The sequence below is a fragment of the Mauremys mutica genome, chromosome 3 (genome assembly GCF_020497125.1).
Source record: "Mauremys mutica isolate MM-2020 ecotype Southern chromosome 3, ASM2049712v1, whole genome shotgun sequence".
In the NCBI taxonomy this organism is placed as follows: Eukaryota; Metazoa; Chordata; order Testudines; family Geoemydidae; genus Mauremys; species Mauremys mutica.
This window is the reverse complement of record NC_059074.1, coordinates 112,762,113-112,780,702: the sequence shown is the minus strand read 5'-3', so window position 1 is coordinate 112,780,702 and position 18,590 is coordinate 112,762,113. Positions and strand designations below refer to the sequence as shown.

Sequence of the window (18,590 nt, the reverse complement as noted above, 5' to 3'; positions counted from 1 at the left end):
AATTCTGTGCCAAAAAATTAAAAATTCTGCAACAAAAAATTAAAAATTATGCGCACAATTTCTTAAAATTTTGCAAAAGTCTACATTTTTATTTGTCAAAATAACAATATAATCACACCAGTTTCAATTAATTTTAATCATTTATTTCAAAATACCTGTCAGCAAGTATGCCTGTAACAATACAGACAACAAAACAGATTCAGGAAATGTTTTTTGACAAACAGATTCCTTACTATGCATATTAATACAGAACTCTGAGTAATAATTCATTTAAACTACCATACAGAAGCGTATTTCCTGCACCCCTCAGAAGCAGTGCAAAGGCTTGGGGGAGTCAGGGATAACAGAGGAGCTGAGGGAGAGGGAAGTAAATTGTTGGGAAAGAGCCTGGGTGTGAACTTGGAGAGTGGTTGAATATGGGTGGGGAAATTATGTAACAGGTTTTTTGGGGGGATGAGGAGGGATGGTTAGGGAGCTTCCCCCATACAGACCCTGACTGACCCCTAACCTCTCCTATTCAGTCAGGCACATCTGCCGCTATCCCCATGTGTCCTTGCACCCCCTGTCTGTATGTCACTCCACCCCCACTCAGACACCCACTCCCCTGTCCCTATGTAGCTCTGCACCGCTTCCCACATCACCATGTGGCCCTGCATCTTCCTCCCCCTGTGGCCCTGTGCCTCCACTCCCATTCAGCCCCTGCCCAGTCTGTCCTCCCCCACTAGCCCTTATGAGCCCGTCTGACTCCCACAGCACCCCATGCTGTCTGTCTCCCCATAGCCCCCTGGCCTGGCCTGATAGGCACTGTGAAGAAGGCAGGCTCTCTCTCTTCCCTAGCTAGCTAGGACCTGCTGGTTTGTTCTATTGCCACAGCACCGACTGGTGGGCAAAAGGAAGAACTGTAGCAACATTTAGGCAGCTTTTTTCTGTGCAAAAAATTAAAAATGTGCATGGCTCATTAATTATGCACATGTGCAGTAGCGCAGAATTCCCCCAGGAGTAATTTTCCTACTTCAGCAAAATGACTAGAGGGGAGCGGAAGGTGGAAAAATAAAACTTTTTGCCTGATCCTTATACGAGTAGCTTAAGACCTCACAAAAATAAGAGTAGGATTGAAATTTTGGCTTCTTGCAACTTAAAAATGGTCAAACTAGTTCTCTCAATCTGCAGTGTTCATCAAGTTTCACTCTAGAGTGAATTTTCAGCCACATTATAAGTCCTTGAGAATAAAACTATTTATAATGGAAACTTAGATTCCCAATGTAAACAATACAAAATATAAATGCTAACATATGAAGAAATTTAAATTTCTCAATTTTAAGAAACATCATGAGAGAATAGACTATGAAAAAGCTGGAAACTGATTTTAGACTTTCCTTGTTTTAAAGCAAACAGAAGGAAGCCAAAAATCTAAACAAACAGAAAAAAAGCTGCTATCAACACTTCCATTCAACCATGGCAGATTAGAGGGAAAGCTTGTGGCAGTTACTTGTAATACCTACAACAAATGGCAACACATAAATATACAATAGTAATAGGACACTGACCTGTAACATGCATCTGGACACAACAACTTCAGGTACCTCCGGAAATTTTTGTCGCAGGTCATGTAAAACCTGAAAATCTATTTGGTGGCTTCCTTGGGCCATTCGTATATTGCCTGATCAGGACTGTTGTTCAACAGGCAATTCTAGGCCTTAGTGAAAGGAGGACTCATCTCTCCTGTTCCAGCATTTTCTGTAAGAGAGGGGGAAAAAATGCCAAATTTTATACATAGTCTTGGTTCAAAGTGTGAGGTTCTGTATTTTACCAAAACCAAAAATAATGCTACACAAACTAGCTATTTTAGATGTAGAAACAAAGACTTTCTATTAGGGCTGTCAAGCGATTAAAAAATTAATTGCGCGATTAAAAACATTTGCGATTAATCATGCTGTTAACAGAATACCATTTTAAATATTTTTGGATGTTTACTACATTTTCAAATATATAAATTTCAATTACAACACATAATACAAAGTGTAGAGTGCTCACTTTATTTTTATTACAAATATTTGCACTGTAAAAAACAAAAAAATTTTTAATTCACTTCATACAAGTACTCTAGTGCAATCTCTTTACCATGAAAGTTGAACTTACAAATGTAGAATTATGTACAAAAAAACTGCATTCAAAAATAAAACAGTGTAAAACTGTAGAGCCTACAAGTCCACTCAGTCCTACTTCTTGGTAGGTCAATCACTCAGACAAACAAGGTTGGTTACAATTTGCAGGAGACAATGCTGCCTGCCTGCTTCTTTTTTACAGTGTCACCTGAAAGCGAGAACAGGTGTTCGCATGGCACTGTTGTAGCTGTTGCAAGATATTTGTGCCAGATGCACTAACGATTCATATGTCCCTTCATGCTTCAACCAATATTCCAGAGGACATGCTTCCATGTTGATGATGGGTTCTGCTTGATAACGATCAAAAACAAAGTGGACTGATGCATGTTCATTTTCATCAGCTGAGTCAGATGCTACCAGCAGAAGGTTAATTTTCTTTTTTGGTGGTTTGGGTTGTGTAGTTTCCACATCAGAGTGTTGCTCTTTTAAGACTTCTAAAAGCACGCTCCACATCTCATCCCTCTCAGATTTTGGACGGCACTTCAGATTCTTAAACCTTGTGTCGAGTGCTGTAACTATTTTTAGAAATTTCACATCGGTACATTCTTTGCATTTCGTCAAATCTGCTGTGAAAGTGTTCTTAAAACGAACATGTGCTGGGTCATCCTCCAAGACTGCTATAACATGAAATATATACAGAATGCGTATAAAACAGAGCAGGAGACATACAATTCTCCCCCCCCCAAGGAGTACAGTCACAAATTTAATTGACACATTTTTAACAAGCATCATTAGCATGGAAGCATGTCCTCTGGAAAATGGCTGAAGCATGAAGAGGCATACGAATGTTTAGCATATCTGGCATATAAATACCTTGCAACGTTGGCTACAAACGTGCCACGCAAATGCCTGTTCTCACTTTCAGGTGACATTGTAAATAAGAAGCAGGCAGCAGTATCTCCCGTCAATGTAAACAAACTTGTTTGTCTTCGTGATTGGCAGAAGAAGTAGGACTGAGTGGACTTGTAGGCGCTAAAGTTTTACACCGTTTTGTTTGAGTGCAGTTATGTAACCAAAAAAGATCTGCATTTGTAAGTTACACCTTCACAATAAAGAGACTGCACTTCAGTATTTGTATGAGGCGAACTGAAAAATACTGGTTTTTTTTGTTTATCGTTTTTACAGTGCATATATTTGTAATAAATAATATAAAGTGAGCACTGTGCACTTTGTATTCTGTGTTGTAATTGAAATCAATATTGAGAATGTAGAAAAACATCCAAAAATATTTAATAAATTTCAATTGGTATTCTATTGTTATAAGTGCAATTAATTGTGATTTTTTTTTACTTAATTGTGAGAGTTAATTGACAGCCCTACTTTCTATTTAAAAAGATATAATAGTAACATTTTCCATTGAATAAATATGAATCTGCTTTTGATTCCACATATAATTATGTATCTGAAAATTCATTATTCCCTCTTATTTTAATCCTTTTCAATCTTTCAAACATTCATAATAATGTTTTCCTACAGAGTGTACAATGACTGCCTATGTCTGTTTAACGCAGGTCTGCTCCTCGCAGTTTCGCCTTCCCTTTTATCTTGATATTTATGTTACTGAGAGCTTGTCTACACTACCCGCTGGATAGGCAGGTAGTGATTGATCCAGTGGGGGTTGATTTATTGCATCTAGTATAAATCACATCTAGCGATAAATCGACTGCTGAGTACTCTCCCGTTGACTCCAGTACTCCACCAGAATGAGAAGCATAAGTGGAGTTGACAGAAGAGCATCAGCTGTCGACTTACCGCAGTGAAGACACCGCACTAAGTAGATCTAAGTATGTTGACTTCAGCTACGCTATTCATGTAGCTGAAGTTGTGTATCTTACATCGACCCCACGCGATAGTGTAGACAAGTATCACATCATGAATATCCATTATTTTAGAGCATAATATATTTTGAACACACAATTTAAAAGAACATACACATGGAAATGTCACAAAAGTGTTGTTTAAAAAACACATACACTGGAAAGAAATAAAACACTGAAAAGGTGCCCGATAAGGTCTCCAATGTGCTTTACATTGCTCTGCTTTTATCAAGGTGATCTTCCAAAGGCAAGAAGATAATGTTATGTTCACAGTTCATAATTTAAAAAAAAAATTGCAATAATCTCAGGATCAGTATATATGATAAACTGTAATGGGTTGTCTCTATTAATATTATTACATACATGAGAAATACTCTGGGCTCGTGATTGGATGAAGTTAGCCCTGTAATAAGTCAGGCTTCCATGGGCTATTCATATATTGTTTTCTTCTTCAGAAAGTCAATACCACCGAGGCCTGCATCAGTGTTAACAAATGAACTTACATGTACCAATGACTGCACATTGTGGCTGACCAACAAGTTTGTATCATTCATTAACTTGGGGTTTTTAGACTGGACTGTTTTTTTTGTTTTTTGTTTTTGGCATGCCACTAAGTGTAATTCCCAGTTACAATGTTTAAAAGAAAGCCAAGTGCTGAAGATATTCTAGCTTAGCTGTATGAAAAAATAGAATTAAGAGCAAATGTAACAATACTATTTATTTTAGACGAAACCAAGATATATTGTTCCTCGAGCCTCACCCTGTACACACTTCTTTAGTCAATAAGTTAATATTCAACTCCACACAGAGAAATCTGGATTTGCTTATCAGCTTATTCTCCTACTCCTGTCTTTCCTTTGCTCCCAAAACCATTCCCACATGAGGCACTACTCCCTCTGAATTCAAACATACCCTAGTATCCCTTTATCCTAAAAACCCTCTAGTACCAATCCATACATTCTCAGCCTTGCCACTCTCTCCTCTTATACCTCTGAACTCTTTCAGCAAGCACTGCACCTGAGAGTTCTTTTCTTGCAAGATGTTTTTGATTTCTAGCCTTTAACTTTATCAAAAAATTACTGCTCTAACGATGTAAAATTTAACCAAAATTGGTTTAGAAACTGATTTAGTTAAATTGGCTCTTGCTCTGAGGACCCTCTCTGTTCAGTTTAAGAGTATATTAGAGATTCCTTACAGTCCGAAGCTAAATTGATATAAGGCACTCAAACCAAACTTAAGTCCACACATGGGGTTTGAACTGATTTAACGAAGTCAGTTGCTAAACCAATTTTAGTTAAATCGATAAAAATGTATAGAGTGTACAAGTCTAAGGCCATTTTTAAGTAATAGGACATTAACTTTTTTGCATCCTTCAATGCTATTAATCTCTTTCTCCAACCAAACCTTTTCTTCTAACGTTTCTAGAATAGCCTGCTCTATAGGTTCTTGTTTTACCTCTGCCGGCTCTTTCAACATCTCTTCTGGGGGCTCTATCTCCTTTAGTTGATGTTCCCTAGGGCTTTGTCCTCTCCTTTCCTGTTCCTACTGTTTCTCCCCTGGGGGATCATTCACCAATACATTCAGTTATTAAGTCTACAATGACTCTCACAATTTATCCATGCCTCCCTTTTCACGTAAAAAAGGGAATATGTATTTCAGCCTGGTAGCTTCAGCTATAGTTAAGATTGTGATTTTTTTCACCATTACCCAATTTTGACACATTCAGAATTGTACATGTTCACCTTTTGAAATGAGACTGCTTGATGATTATTTTTTTTTAAAGCAAACTGCAATCCGCCTCCTTGAATTATGAACATCTTCAAAACCACAACACCCTCAATCCACATGACACTTTCCCCACACATTCATTCTGACCAGTTTCCCCCTCCATGCAGATAACTCAAAAGTGGTTAACTTTTAAACTTAAAAAATGGCATGCACTACATTATTTGGGGAAAAAATGGTTGGCTTAGAAAGTAGTAAAAAATTTTTTAAAAAAATCACAAGCATTCTCACTGGCATCTGCTAATATATTTTTAGCTTCATTAATCCCATTTCCTATGACACATCACAATATATGTTTGATTAGTGGGCTCAGGCAGGAAAAGGAACTGCTATTGGGATGATCTTCAGAGAGATGTGTTTCAATAAGACATTACCAGAGCATAATTCTCTCATGTAAAATGATTCCTCAATATAAGGGCAAAAAAATGAAGATGTAAAAAAGGTGGTGTGAAGAAACCTTGGATTTCATAACTGCATACTGTAGTGTAAATATGCTGTCATTTTAAAAGGACATCAACTTAACAATGTTTTTAACATATTGTAGCAAACATCACCTAAAATTGTTATAATTTGAAGATTAGAAGAAAATCTCTTTTGTTCCCTAGATTTTCTACTCTGAGCATTAGACTGCACTATGCATTTTCATCTTCCCTTGTTTGTGCAACACTTATCTCTATGACTTATCTCTCTAACTCAGTCTGTTTTAAAAAAAGAAAAATAATAAAACGAAACATTTTACTACTAAAACTTTTCAACTTCTATTGTGAATTCTATTACATGAAAAAACTACATTCATGTGATACTAAAAGTTGCATGATTAAAATAAAAGTCAGGAAATGCACAAGTTAAAAATAGCCACTCCTCCACCCCCACTTACAAAATACCATACATGCAGAACATATTTTAACATACGTTGAACAGCATTAAGTTCACATTTCTAAAGGCAGGATAACTAAAACCTTGTATCAACCCTTCTAAACCTCTAAAAGGATTTAAATATTTCTAAACCTACAATTAGTTAAATAAAGTGAACCTATGCAGCAAGATGCTATTGTCAAAACAGTGAAGTGCAGTAATCTCACAGCAAACAAATACTCACTAGTAACACCTTCTCAATTCCTTACACCAGTGATCCCCAAACTGTGGGGCATGCCCACCTAGGGGAGTGCAGAGGAACATTCGGGAGGCGGGGGGAGAGGGAGTGCCACTGAGCTGCACTCTGCCCCAGCTCTGCTCTGGCCCTGCCCTTAGATGCAGATCTGGCCACAGCCCCTGGCTCCTGGGCCCCAACCCCGGTTCCTGGCCCCAGCCACAGCTCTGGCCCTGGCCCCTCTCCTGTCCCCAGCTTCCAGGGAGCATGGACAGATTACATTACGGGTAAAGGGGCGACCACTGCCCTACAGACTACTCAGAGCTTTGTGTTTGCAAATTATACATACACATACACAATTCCAGCTTCTGCTTTTCTAAGCTGATTCATCAAACATTTTCTGCTCTCCTCTAAATTTGAGACTAATATTAGGTCTGTCAATTAATAGCAGTTAACTCAAGTGATTAATGCAAAACAAATTAACTAGATTAAAAAAATTAGTCACGATTAATCACAGTTTTAATCACTCTGCTAAACAATACCAATATAAAATTATAAATATTTGGGATGTTTGATTTCTATTACAATGCAGAATACAATATATTTGAAAACGTAGAAAAACATTCAAAATATTTAAATAGAAAAACATTTATTACTGTTTAACAGTGCAATTAAAACAGCGATTGAAACTTTTTTTAATCTCGCAATTAATCACAATTTGTCTGAGAGCCCTAATTAATATATACTTCCCCGATTCCTACTACAAAAAAATATATGGACAATTTTTATTCATTGATTTCTATTTTAAAGGGTTTAGAACAAAAAAGTTAACTAGATTAAGGATTTTAAATTATCTACATTTGTGATGTTTTAATCAATTTTCAAAAACAAAAATACAAAGGGTAAAGGACTTAGATTGTATGTATTACCAAACAGTGCACATTTCACAGGGATAACCAATAAAATTTTGCAATTATACAACTTTTCAACTCATCAAATCTGCAAGACCAGGCAGTATAAAATCAGACAATATTATACAGACATAACATGTTAGTGCATGGTTAACAATAATAATAAAATTTACATACACTAACAAGTCAAAAAGGGAAGGAGAGGACATGGAGGAAGAGGGAGGGGAAAAGGCACAAAGGTCAGGTGGAATGGAAGTCTCATTATTTGAGCTCTCTCAGCATTCTTTATCCAAATGTATCAAGATGTGGGGTGCAAATTTCTTCAAATTCACATAATTGCTCTCTACATCAATAAGCATCAGACTTCCATTTGAATAAAATCTAGTTTATCAAGGCTACAAATATTGAAAAAAAAATCAGCAAGGATGCTAAAGAGTACAGTTACTATGGATGATTATTAGTGCACAGTGCCAGCTTTACTACTTCTCAAACAGTCTCATTAAATTGTGTCACTAATTTCCTAATGTTAAATTCCGAAGGGGAAAAAATAGTGTGTTTTTTCCTGCTTTGTTATGATACGTAAGAAACCAGCAGCTGTGCCAGGCAGGTCAACTGCTGTTGGAAAGCATGGCCTTATTTAATCATCAGTTTGGAAAGCTAGGCTATGTGGATTTTGGGGCTGCTCAGGAAATGAGGGCCTCTTTTAAAAGGTAAAGGGGTAGAGGTTAGCACCTAAGAAGTTGCACGAGGTCAAATCAGGCAGAACTGGAAATTAGAACTCAGATCTCTAATTTTGCAGACCCCAAGTCTCATTCAGTAACTCATACTGTCTTTTGGAAAGGATGTCCCAAATTAAATAAACCCGGTGGAATGTCTAGAGCACAAACTGGGGTTTGTGAACCACTGGGGGTTTGCAAAATGTTACAGAGGGTTCTTGGGAAAAAATTCCCTAAAGGCGGACAGAGCTGTCCCTAGGGACCCTGGGCAGCATTGGGGCCAGCAGCCCGGAGCCCCTGGCCTTCCAAGAGCTAAGCAGATTAAAGCAAGCATATCTATCACACTGAGAAGATTTAAACTTCAAGACTCCTTATAAGAAATGGAAAGGGAGGTGGATATTTTTTGCTGTTTTTAAAAGTAAATAGGCAGCTAGTACTGGTTTTAAAATTATTATGAAGAACAAGTTTAGAGCTTTGTTGTAACGTGCGTTGTTTGCCTGGACTGCTCAAGACCTGAATGCTTGCATAGGAGGAACTCTTTGAGTTGGCTTCTTAAATACCTTCACATGCTGTTTCATAGGAGCCTTGTCTTATAACAGGCTTATTCAAAGAGATACAAGCTACGAAAGTGAGATCTTGGAAAAGTGTTGCCGTTTTCATAATGTAATAAAAATACTGTAATGGTAAATAATTAATAAATACTGTGTAATAAGCATGTCATAAAAACAAATTTTATATTTCCTAGATCACTGCTTTTATAATTTATACTCAGGTAAAGGAGAAAATCCTTGTAAATATTCATTTTTAGGTGGAGGTTCGCGAGACTTGACATTTTAGTGAAATGGGTTCACAGGTTGTTAAAGTTTGGGAACCACTGGTGTAGAGTGACTCTAATGCATGAGGCAGAGGCTGCAAAAACACACACAAAAAGATGATGCATGCATTAGGATTCTCTCCACTCAGACACAGACACAGTCACCAAGTCTGGCTGGTAGTTACTCCACAACATCAGCAAAAACTGTTTTGACTTTTAAGCTCAATCTAGACTAGGTAAATGCACTGCTTTTTGCAACAGTGCAACATGTCCACAATACAAACCATGTGTCTGGAAACATTTGGATCACATCAATACCAGGCTCTCACTCAAGCCACTGCTATATGACAGGGTTATGGAAAAAGTTACCAAGTATTATGGGAGCTGGTGGGCATTCTGAGAGATTAACAACATCCCAGAATCCACCAGAAACAGTCTTAGCTGCCAGGACTAACTCCAGAATAGAACCTATCTAGTGTAGACTGAGCCTTAAAGTCGAAATATTTTAAAACTTACTTTTGAGATGTTGTGGAGAAGCTACAAGCAGGACTTCCAAGGCGAGTAGTGGGGGCAAAAGACATATCTGGCTAAGCTTGATAAGTTTATGGAGGGGATGGTATGATGGGATAGCCTAATTTTGGCAATTAATTTGGCAACTGATCTTTGATTATCAGCAGGTAAGTATGCCCAGTGGTCTATGATGGGATGGGACCTGAGTTACTACAGAGAATTCTTTCCTGGGTGCTGGCTGGTGAGTCTTGCCCATATGCTCAGGGTTTAACTGATTGCTATATTTGGGATCGGGAAGGAATTTTCCTCCAGGGCAGATTGGCAGAGGCCCTGGAGGTTTTTCGCCTTCCTCTGCAGCATGGTGCATCGGTCACTTGCTGGAGGATTATCTGCAGGTTGAGGTCTTCAAACCACAATTTGAGAACTTCAGTAACTCAGACATAGGTTAGGGGTTTGTTACAGGAGTGGGTGGGTGAGATTCTGTGGCCTGTATTGTGCAGGAGGTCAGACTAGATGATCATAATGGTCCCTTCTGACCTTAAAGTCTATGACTTGGGATCTGCCTTGCTTGGGGAAATAAGAGTTTAAAATTTCAGAGGTTGCAAGCCTAAGAAACAGGGAGATGGTACTGTCAGTAGCAACAGAGTTCAGGAGCTGGCAGTGGATCCAGTGGACTGGAAAATGAAAGAAAGATACACAACTGGGAAGGGTAATTGAGACTGTGTGAGCAATAAGGTCATCAATGGTATAACGCAGAAAGAAAAGAGGCACCTAAGTACAGAACTTTGGAGATCACTAACAGCAGGAGGAGAGGGAAAACTGTTGCAAAGACTAAAGGAATGTTCAGAGACTGATGAGTAATAAAATGAGTATAAAGTAGAGGACTACAGAAGTAAAGGGAAAAACAGAGTCAAGGAGAAGGGAGCGATCAATAAGAGCAGCAGAAATAGAGACCTTATGACTTAGCTCTCAAAGCTGATAAAAACACTGTTGTTCACTTATAAATTAAATGCTTTATAGCAATGCAGTACAACCTGAAATTACTAATAATCTTCACAAACATTGCTTTGAGCCATTTCTGAAGACTTTTACGCTCCTGGAGATATAAACGTTACAGTAAGTCTACCTGCCCAGCTGTGCCAAAAATTTTAAATAAATAAAAGAATTAATTGGCAGTGAACCTTGTAAAAACTATTGGCAAAGTCCCCAGATAACTTAGGCCTGACACACAATCATAAAGTGATGAAATATAAACAGACTTCCAGTTAAAGATTTATTCTGTGAAAATGATCAATAAAAAGTAAACAAAATGTCATTTCTCAGACACTGAGAACTAAACTTCTCAGAAGCACCAGTAAAAGGCATGAATTAAAGTGTTGATCTTTTTTAATCTAAAAAAGATATTTCAATCAAGATAACACATTTAAATATTACAATGGCTATAAGCTTCAAAGTTATATAACAACTCAAAAATGTGAGTTTGAAAAAAAATAATCTACTTTCTTTTTGCAGAGCATGCATTTAAAACTGAACAGTGTAACAATTCTTAACTACAAATCTTTAAATGTAACACCACACAGCTCTTTTACTACATATTCACCACCGTCTAAGATGTCTTCAGAGTAATTCAGTCAGTCATCCTTTTGTGAGGGTGGTGCCTGGAAAAAACTCTGAACAAAGCATACAGCACGCTCCTAAGAGGAGTATAAAACAGTTATTAACAGCAGGCTTTTAAATATTTCAAGAGGATGGGCCAGGGGAATACACAGAGCTTAGCTATAACAAACAATATACTTTTCATAACCCCACAGCAACAAACAGTAATGGAATCTGTATCTCTGGCTTTAGACCTCAGCTACATCTAAGTAATTTAGCTTCAAAGTTCTCTATACTTTCAATCTCATCCAGTAAGACCTTTGTATTACTGACACCACAGAAAATATATTCCTCTGAGTCATCCTGGATAGTTTATTTGCTTAGACACAATAAAGATGCTTCAGTACGCCTATTAAAACCTTATTTTAGGAATTAGATTAAATATGAAGAGCCTTATTAAAAGGGACAACATGAAAAATTACATTTCCTGCTTAAATTTTATATTACTGTTACAAGTCACAATTAAGATTACTACAACTGAAATACGATAAAGGGGGAAAAAAAGTTTCCCTGCATTCAGACTTGCCAAGTGGCATACTTCTCTTGTGACACACATGAAGGCTGTACTTTATGTGTAGAGCCCTGCACGGATACAAAAATTTGTATCCTCATCCAAACTGCGATCCGCAAAAATCGTCCACAGACAAAGTGGATATCCGCAGATTTGCAGGGCTCTATTTATGCATTCCTGCAGCCCATACATTCAGTTGGGCTACAGATATGGGCTGCAATTGCAACTCAGGGCTGCCAGAGACTGCTGTAGTACCTGCTGATATGGCAGCCACGCAGCCTCTCTGCTGTGCTCCCTGCTGTATGTGAAAGATGGAAAGAAACAGGCAAGAGGCTGCAACTAACGGCAATGGGGACTCAACATCAACCCCATTCAGCGGCACTCATCTTCTCCGGGACATCCTCCACAAACATAGCTGCTACCAGCTCTCCCATGGATATCCCATTAAACCTAGTTTCCCCCAGTTACCTTCCTGGGTTTCCTCTACAAAGCCAGCTGCTCACAATTCTCTCCCTCCACTACCCAACCCAGACCTTTATCCAGATCCTGAGCTTAGTCTCATTTTCTCTTACTCCCTCTAGACATCCCCCCAAACTTATCCCTCCAGGTTCCCACCCTTGGACAACCCGCTGACCTACCTTCTCTTAGCTCCCCCATCTCTCCCTTCAGCTCCCAGTTACCCTCACCTACCACCCAGACACACCCACAAACCTAAACTACCTTACCACAAGACAACTCCACCCAACCAGCCTCTCTGATAGTCCACAGCCACTAGCACAAACCCAGGTTCCATGGCTTCCTACTACCCACACACTCTTCAGCACACATCAAGCAGCTGTATCTTCATGTTCTTTCCCTGCCATTACTTGTAGCAGTGTATGGAACTTATCCTAAAGTTTATAGGCATATAAAAATTATTTGCAAATATGCAACCCTAATGAGCTAATTTGCATACAGTAGCCCACATGGAGCTATACAAAACTTGGCTGCTATGTGCATTTCTTCTTTCCTTTGTGTGCATTTGATAGCACTGTCTTCAGCTAGTTTCACTTTTTTCAACAACCAGTTGCACTTCCTGGTTCATCTACTAGCATATCACATCATTAATATAGTTCTCTGAGGAGAGCTAACATATACACTACTCTTCCCCAAGTATGTTTACCAGTAACAGTAGCAACAAAGCTGAAAGTGAAGAAACAGCAGGCAAATGTGTACACAACGGAAGAAAGAGGAGAGGCAGCGAAGTCCACAGGAGTTTAGCCTGTTCCGCCAAGCAAAAGTGGATAAGCCCACTGATGAAGGGGATGGTAGCTTTGACTAAGTGCGTGCATGCAATCTTCCTTACAATGCTTTATTTGCTTTTCCCACCCAACCATTTAAAAATGGCACCTGGCCCATCCCCAAGTTTACAAGACAAAATTATCAGCTTTTCATTGATTTACTGATACATTTTCAGAAAATAAAAGTTAGGAAGTAAATCCAAACAAATTCTTCAACAGTATTATGGCAATCAGATTACACGATTCACACAGATTCAGTGTCCTGAGATGAGGTACAAGTGGAACAAAGAAGGAGTCAGCATCTCCTTTTCATTCCTTTGTTGGGATAGACGGGAGGGGGGCATGTGGAGCACTTTATTTATATGAATAGGGATGTCCCTTTTATCCTACTGAGAGACCTCAACAGTGATACTCTGCAATCCTCACCCAAAGGTTTCTAGGGATGGTGGCCTTAGTTCTAGCTCCACAATAGGAAACTTTCCTATGCCGCTCTGAGTTTGGCTGGCATCATTGCAGCAAACAGACTAGCTGCACACAGGCCAGGGCGGCTTCAGGACACCAGTAGCACCTGGGTTCTCTAAACCTCTGTCATCCTCAGGAGTGAGATATCAGCCAAAATCACCACTGACTATGAGCAATAGTGCTAATCTTCACTGCCATTGCCCTATACTTGTACACCTAGAATAGGGGCCAGAATTTTATGGGTTCATGCAACAGAAATAACACCCCACCCCGCCAACGCCATACTCACCATGGGTGAGCTGGAGAATGCTGGTGTACTGAGGTGCTCCAAAGCTAAAGTGTCAATAAGCATTTCTTATTTAAAATATTTAAATAAGGGAAGTGGAACAAGGGAAGTGACTTTTGAAAAAAAAAATCTTTCTTTTTCTGTTGCGACTCAAAATCTAGTGGTGCATGTATCTATTTTTATTACCAGCTTCTGGCGTGGTGGCCTTGAGGGGTGCCCGCTGCATGCTCACACAATGCCTGACCAGGATGAAAAGAGGGAAGGGGACCGGAGAAGACGTGTTCTGCAAGATCCTACAAGCTAGTGGTGCATTGGACCATGATCAAAAGGCTTAGAAAGCCAATTATGTCCGAAAGCATGATTAAAAACAGAAGACAGACAAAAGGGCTGGAGTTCTAGTAGGACAAGGAATGGGACATGCACCAAGACATAATGGATTTTCTCAGGCAGCAAACCCAAATGCTGCAGACTCTGGTTAACCTACAGGTCCAAAAATCCTACACTCATCAGTCTTTGCACTCCTTGGAGAACTCCATGGTTGCTGCTCCTTACACCTCCCAACATACCATGTGGTATCATGGACCACATCCTTACCCCTACCACTCCATGCCAGAAGACAGCAAGGAAAACAACAGCTTCGCATACACTAATCTGATTTTCACAGGTCTGTGTATATGTACCCACAATGGACTAGACCGAACTACTTTTTGTTCACACAAATGGATACAGATGTTTACTTTTTAAAAAGTGTCACCCCATTAAGTTATGTTAGAAGCTTGAATGACATACGTATGCTGCACTTTGATTTTGAGCACTGGATTTTTACACTCAATTCTTTTTTTCTTTTCTTTCTTTGGAGAATCAAAGTATATCGATTAGTTCACAATAAATAGTACAGAATGCATAGCGGAAATCAAGAAACCAAACAGTACTTATAAATGTACAGTAAGCACCACACAATTCATAGCAGAAGGCAAAGCCCCAGGCCCAGCAGTACTTATAATCTGCAGCAGGCACAACAGGATACATACCACCAGGCAAAAATCAAAAGTTACACTAGACAGACACTATCTCAAGACACAGCACTACTGTGGCTGACTGTGAAAACGAACCTTTAAAGCCTTAATCAAACGTAGCTCCACACTGGGCTCTTTTAATACCCCTGGAGCATGACTGTTCAAATTCAACACATCCCCTTCACCTTGTCCCTCCACCCTGGTGGCAAGCTTTCCTCTCATTTGCCATTACTGCAGTACACAATGTGATGTTATAACCACTGGGATTTTTTTTCTTGCTAAAAATCTAATCTAGTGAATAATCAACACCAATAACTCCTTCAATCTATCAAAAGCACATTTCACAAATCATTCTGTGCACTTCCTGAACCAGTAGATGAATCTCCTTGGTACTGCTGAGGTGGTCGGAGTACAGCTTCATAAGCCCGGGGAACAAGGGGTAGGCTTGGTTCCCCAGAAGCATCCTTTTCTGTTGATGTACTCAGTAGTGAGGTAGGCAGGTGTCAAAACAGAGATGTGTGTTCAGTCTATCATCCCACCACAGTTCAGGAAATCTATCCACTATTTCTTGCATGGTGCAGAGTCACAGTCCTGCATAGTAGATTATTAATGGTCCTTTTCACTTGCATGTCAACAGCTGCAACTATAGATTTTATAACTCTAAAATGATTCCCCACTGACAGGTAGCAGTCTGGCGTTGCAAACTTAGAGTGCAATCACCACTCGATTTCACTATCAATGCAGCTCTCATTCTGGTGTCCCTGCATTGAAAGGCTGGAGTGAGCTCAGCACACAGGCCCAAAAATGCAGCCTTTCACATCCAGAAGTTCTGCAGCCACTGATTGTCATCCCAAGCCTACATTATGACAGCAATCCCACTAGTCAGTGCTCTTTTCTCAGGCCCCTTTCTCTACCATCTGCCACTGCTAAGTGAATGCCCCAAGCAATCTAGAAATGGTTTTTTTATGTTACGTCCATCACTAAAGTCTCTTCAAAGATATTCTAACCCTGGTTGTTCCAGAATTTCCTAAAGGTCTGCAAATAGAAGGCCTTGTATTTGCAGTGTTCATGAGAAAAGTGCTGAGCTCTGCTGGTTTCATGCTTCTGTCAGAAATGGCAGAGACTGAAAAGTGCCATGTGGGTTTGGGGATTTTTAAAAGTGGTGTGAAAATTATGAGATGTGGAATGTATTAAGGAATGGAGAAAACTGCATGCTGGGAACTTGACAGCTAGCTCACACAAATCCCTAGGTGAATTCTTAGTATTCCACAAAACACTGCAAAATTGTCCCAAAAAGCATTGTGCTGGATGACAGTGCCTGACACACTGAGACACCTACCCAAGATGCACCACACTTTACATTCATGTAAGCACTCATGGTGAGCGATCAGCTGTTGTGACCTGCACAGAATGTGCCATGTTTGTCTTTCTTCCACAGGACAGAAGTGACTTTGTCTGTACAAAGTGCAAGCTGGTCTCCATATTGGAAGAGAAGGTTCAAAGTCTGGAGAAACACGTATCAACCCTGCGTTGCATAAGAGAAAATGAAGATTTCCTGGACAGACGTCAGGATATGCTTCTACAGGCACAACATTCTGAAGAATCAGAGCAGGCTGCACAGCGGGGACAGGACGGTGAAGAAATCTGGCAGCATGTGACCTCCAGAAGAAGAAAGGGGAGCGTCCATGTACCAGCAATGCAGATACAGGTGAGCAACTGTTTTTATGTTCTCTCCACAGGTACTAATGCAGGACTAGATGATACATTTGAGGGAAGGGAGCAGAAGGAGACTCCACCGATTGGAAGGCATGAGATGCCCTATCCTAGGGATGGGGGTTCCATGACCATCGCTCCCAAGAGGAGGTGGTGGGTGGTGGTGGGCGGGGACTCTCTCCTCAGAGGAACTGAGTCATCTATCTGCCATCCTGACCAGGAAAACCGAGAAGTTTGCTGCTTGCCAGGAGCTAGGATTCACGATGTGACAGAGAGACTGCTGAGACCCATCAAGCCCTTGGATCACTACCCCTTCCTGCTTCTCCACGTGAGCACCAATGATACTGGCAAGAATGACCTTGAGCGGATCACTGCAGACTACATGGCTCTGGGAAGAAGGATAAAGGAGTTTGAGGCGCAAGTGGTCTTCTTGTCTATCCTCCCTGTGGAAGGAAAAGGCCCAGGAAGAGACCGTTGAATCATGGAAGTCAATGAATGGCTATGCAGGTGGTGTCGGAGAGAAGGCTTTGGATTCTCTGACCATGGGATGTGTTGCAAGAAGCAGGAGTGCTAGGCAGGGACGGGCTCCACTTAACGAAGAGAGGGAAGAGCATCTTTGCAAGCAGGCTGGCTAACCTAGTGAGGAGAGCTTTAAACTAGGTTCACCGGGCATAGGCGCTGACTTCCCCTCTTTTCTGTGGGTGCTCGACCCCTCACCCTGCCCCGCTCCCAATCCACCCCTCCCATGAGACCCTTCCCCATCCCCATTCTAACCCCTTCCCCCCCTGTCACTATTCCAACTCCTTCCCCAAATCCCTGCCCCTTCCCCCCTTCCCCCCCACCCTGAGTGTGCCACGTTCCCGCTCCTTCCCCCAACCCCGGAGCATGCAAACATCTGTTTGGCGGCGGCCGGGAAGCACTGGGAGATAGGCAGAGAAGCGGGAACACGGCGCGCTCGGGGGGGGGGGGGGGGAGGATGAAAAGGTGGGGGAGGAGGAGCTTGGCTGCCAGTGGGTGCAGAGCACCCACTAATTTCTCCCAGTGGGAGTACCCACGGAGTCGGCGCCTATGACACCAGGGGAAGGAGACCAAAGCCCTGAGATAAGTGGGGATGCCGGGAGGAAGCACGAGCAGGAGAGCGCAAGAGGAGAAGACTCCTGCCTCATACTGAGAAAGCAGGACAATCAGCGAGTTATCTTAAGTGCCTATACACAAATGCAAGAAGCCTAGGAAACAAGCAGGGAGAACTGGAAGTCCTGGCATAGTCAAGGAATTATGATGTGATTGGAATAACAAAGACCTGGTGGGATAAATCACATGATTGGAATACTGTCATGGATGGATATAGACTGTTCAGGAAGGACAGGCAGGGCAGAAAAGGTGTGGGAGTTGCATTGTATGTAAGAGAGCAGTATCACTGCTCAGAGCTCCGGTATGAAACTGCAGAAAAACCTGAGTCTCTGGATTAAGTTCAGAAGTGTGAGCAACAAGGGTGATGTCGTGGTGGGAGTCTGCTATAGACCACCAGACCAGGGGGATGAGATGGACGAGGCTTTCTTCCAACAACTAACGGAAGTTACTAGATCACAGGCCCTGGTTCTCATGAGGGACTTCAATCACCCTGATATCTGCTGGGAGAGCAATACAGCGGTGCACAGACAATCCAAGAAGTTTTTGGAAAATGTAGGGGACAATTTCCTGGTGCAAGTGCTGGAGGAACCAACTAGGGGCAGAGCTCTTCTTGACCTGTTGCTCACAAACAGGGAAGAATTAGTAAGGGACGCAAAAGTGGACAGGAACCTGGGAGGCAGTGACCATGAGATGGTCGAGTTCAGGATCCTGACACAAGGAAGAAAGG

At 40.8% G+C, this 18,590-nt stretch overlaps 1 protein-coding gene across 4 annotated transcripts in view; it reads right to left on the bottom strand.

Moving 5' to 3' along the window:
• The window catches only part of TAB2 (TGF-beta activated kinase 1 (MAP3K7) binding protein 2), a 145,487-nt gene that overhangs the window by 45,635 nt on the left and 81,262 nt on the right, over positions 1-18,590 (bottom strand). For all 4 annotated transcript variants that reach the window (XM_045010436.1, XM_045010433.1, XM_045010434.1 and 1 more), the window contains one exon: positions 1,548-1,737. In XM_045010436.1, the coding sequence (XP_044866371.1) occupies positions 1,548-1,649 (102 nt within the window). In that variant the 5' untranslated portion in view covers positions 1,650-1,737. The remainder of the gene's footprint in view (positions 1-1,547; positions 1,738-18,590) is intronic.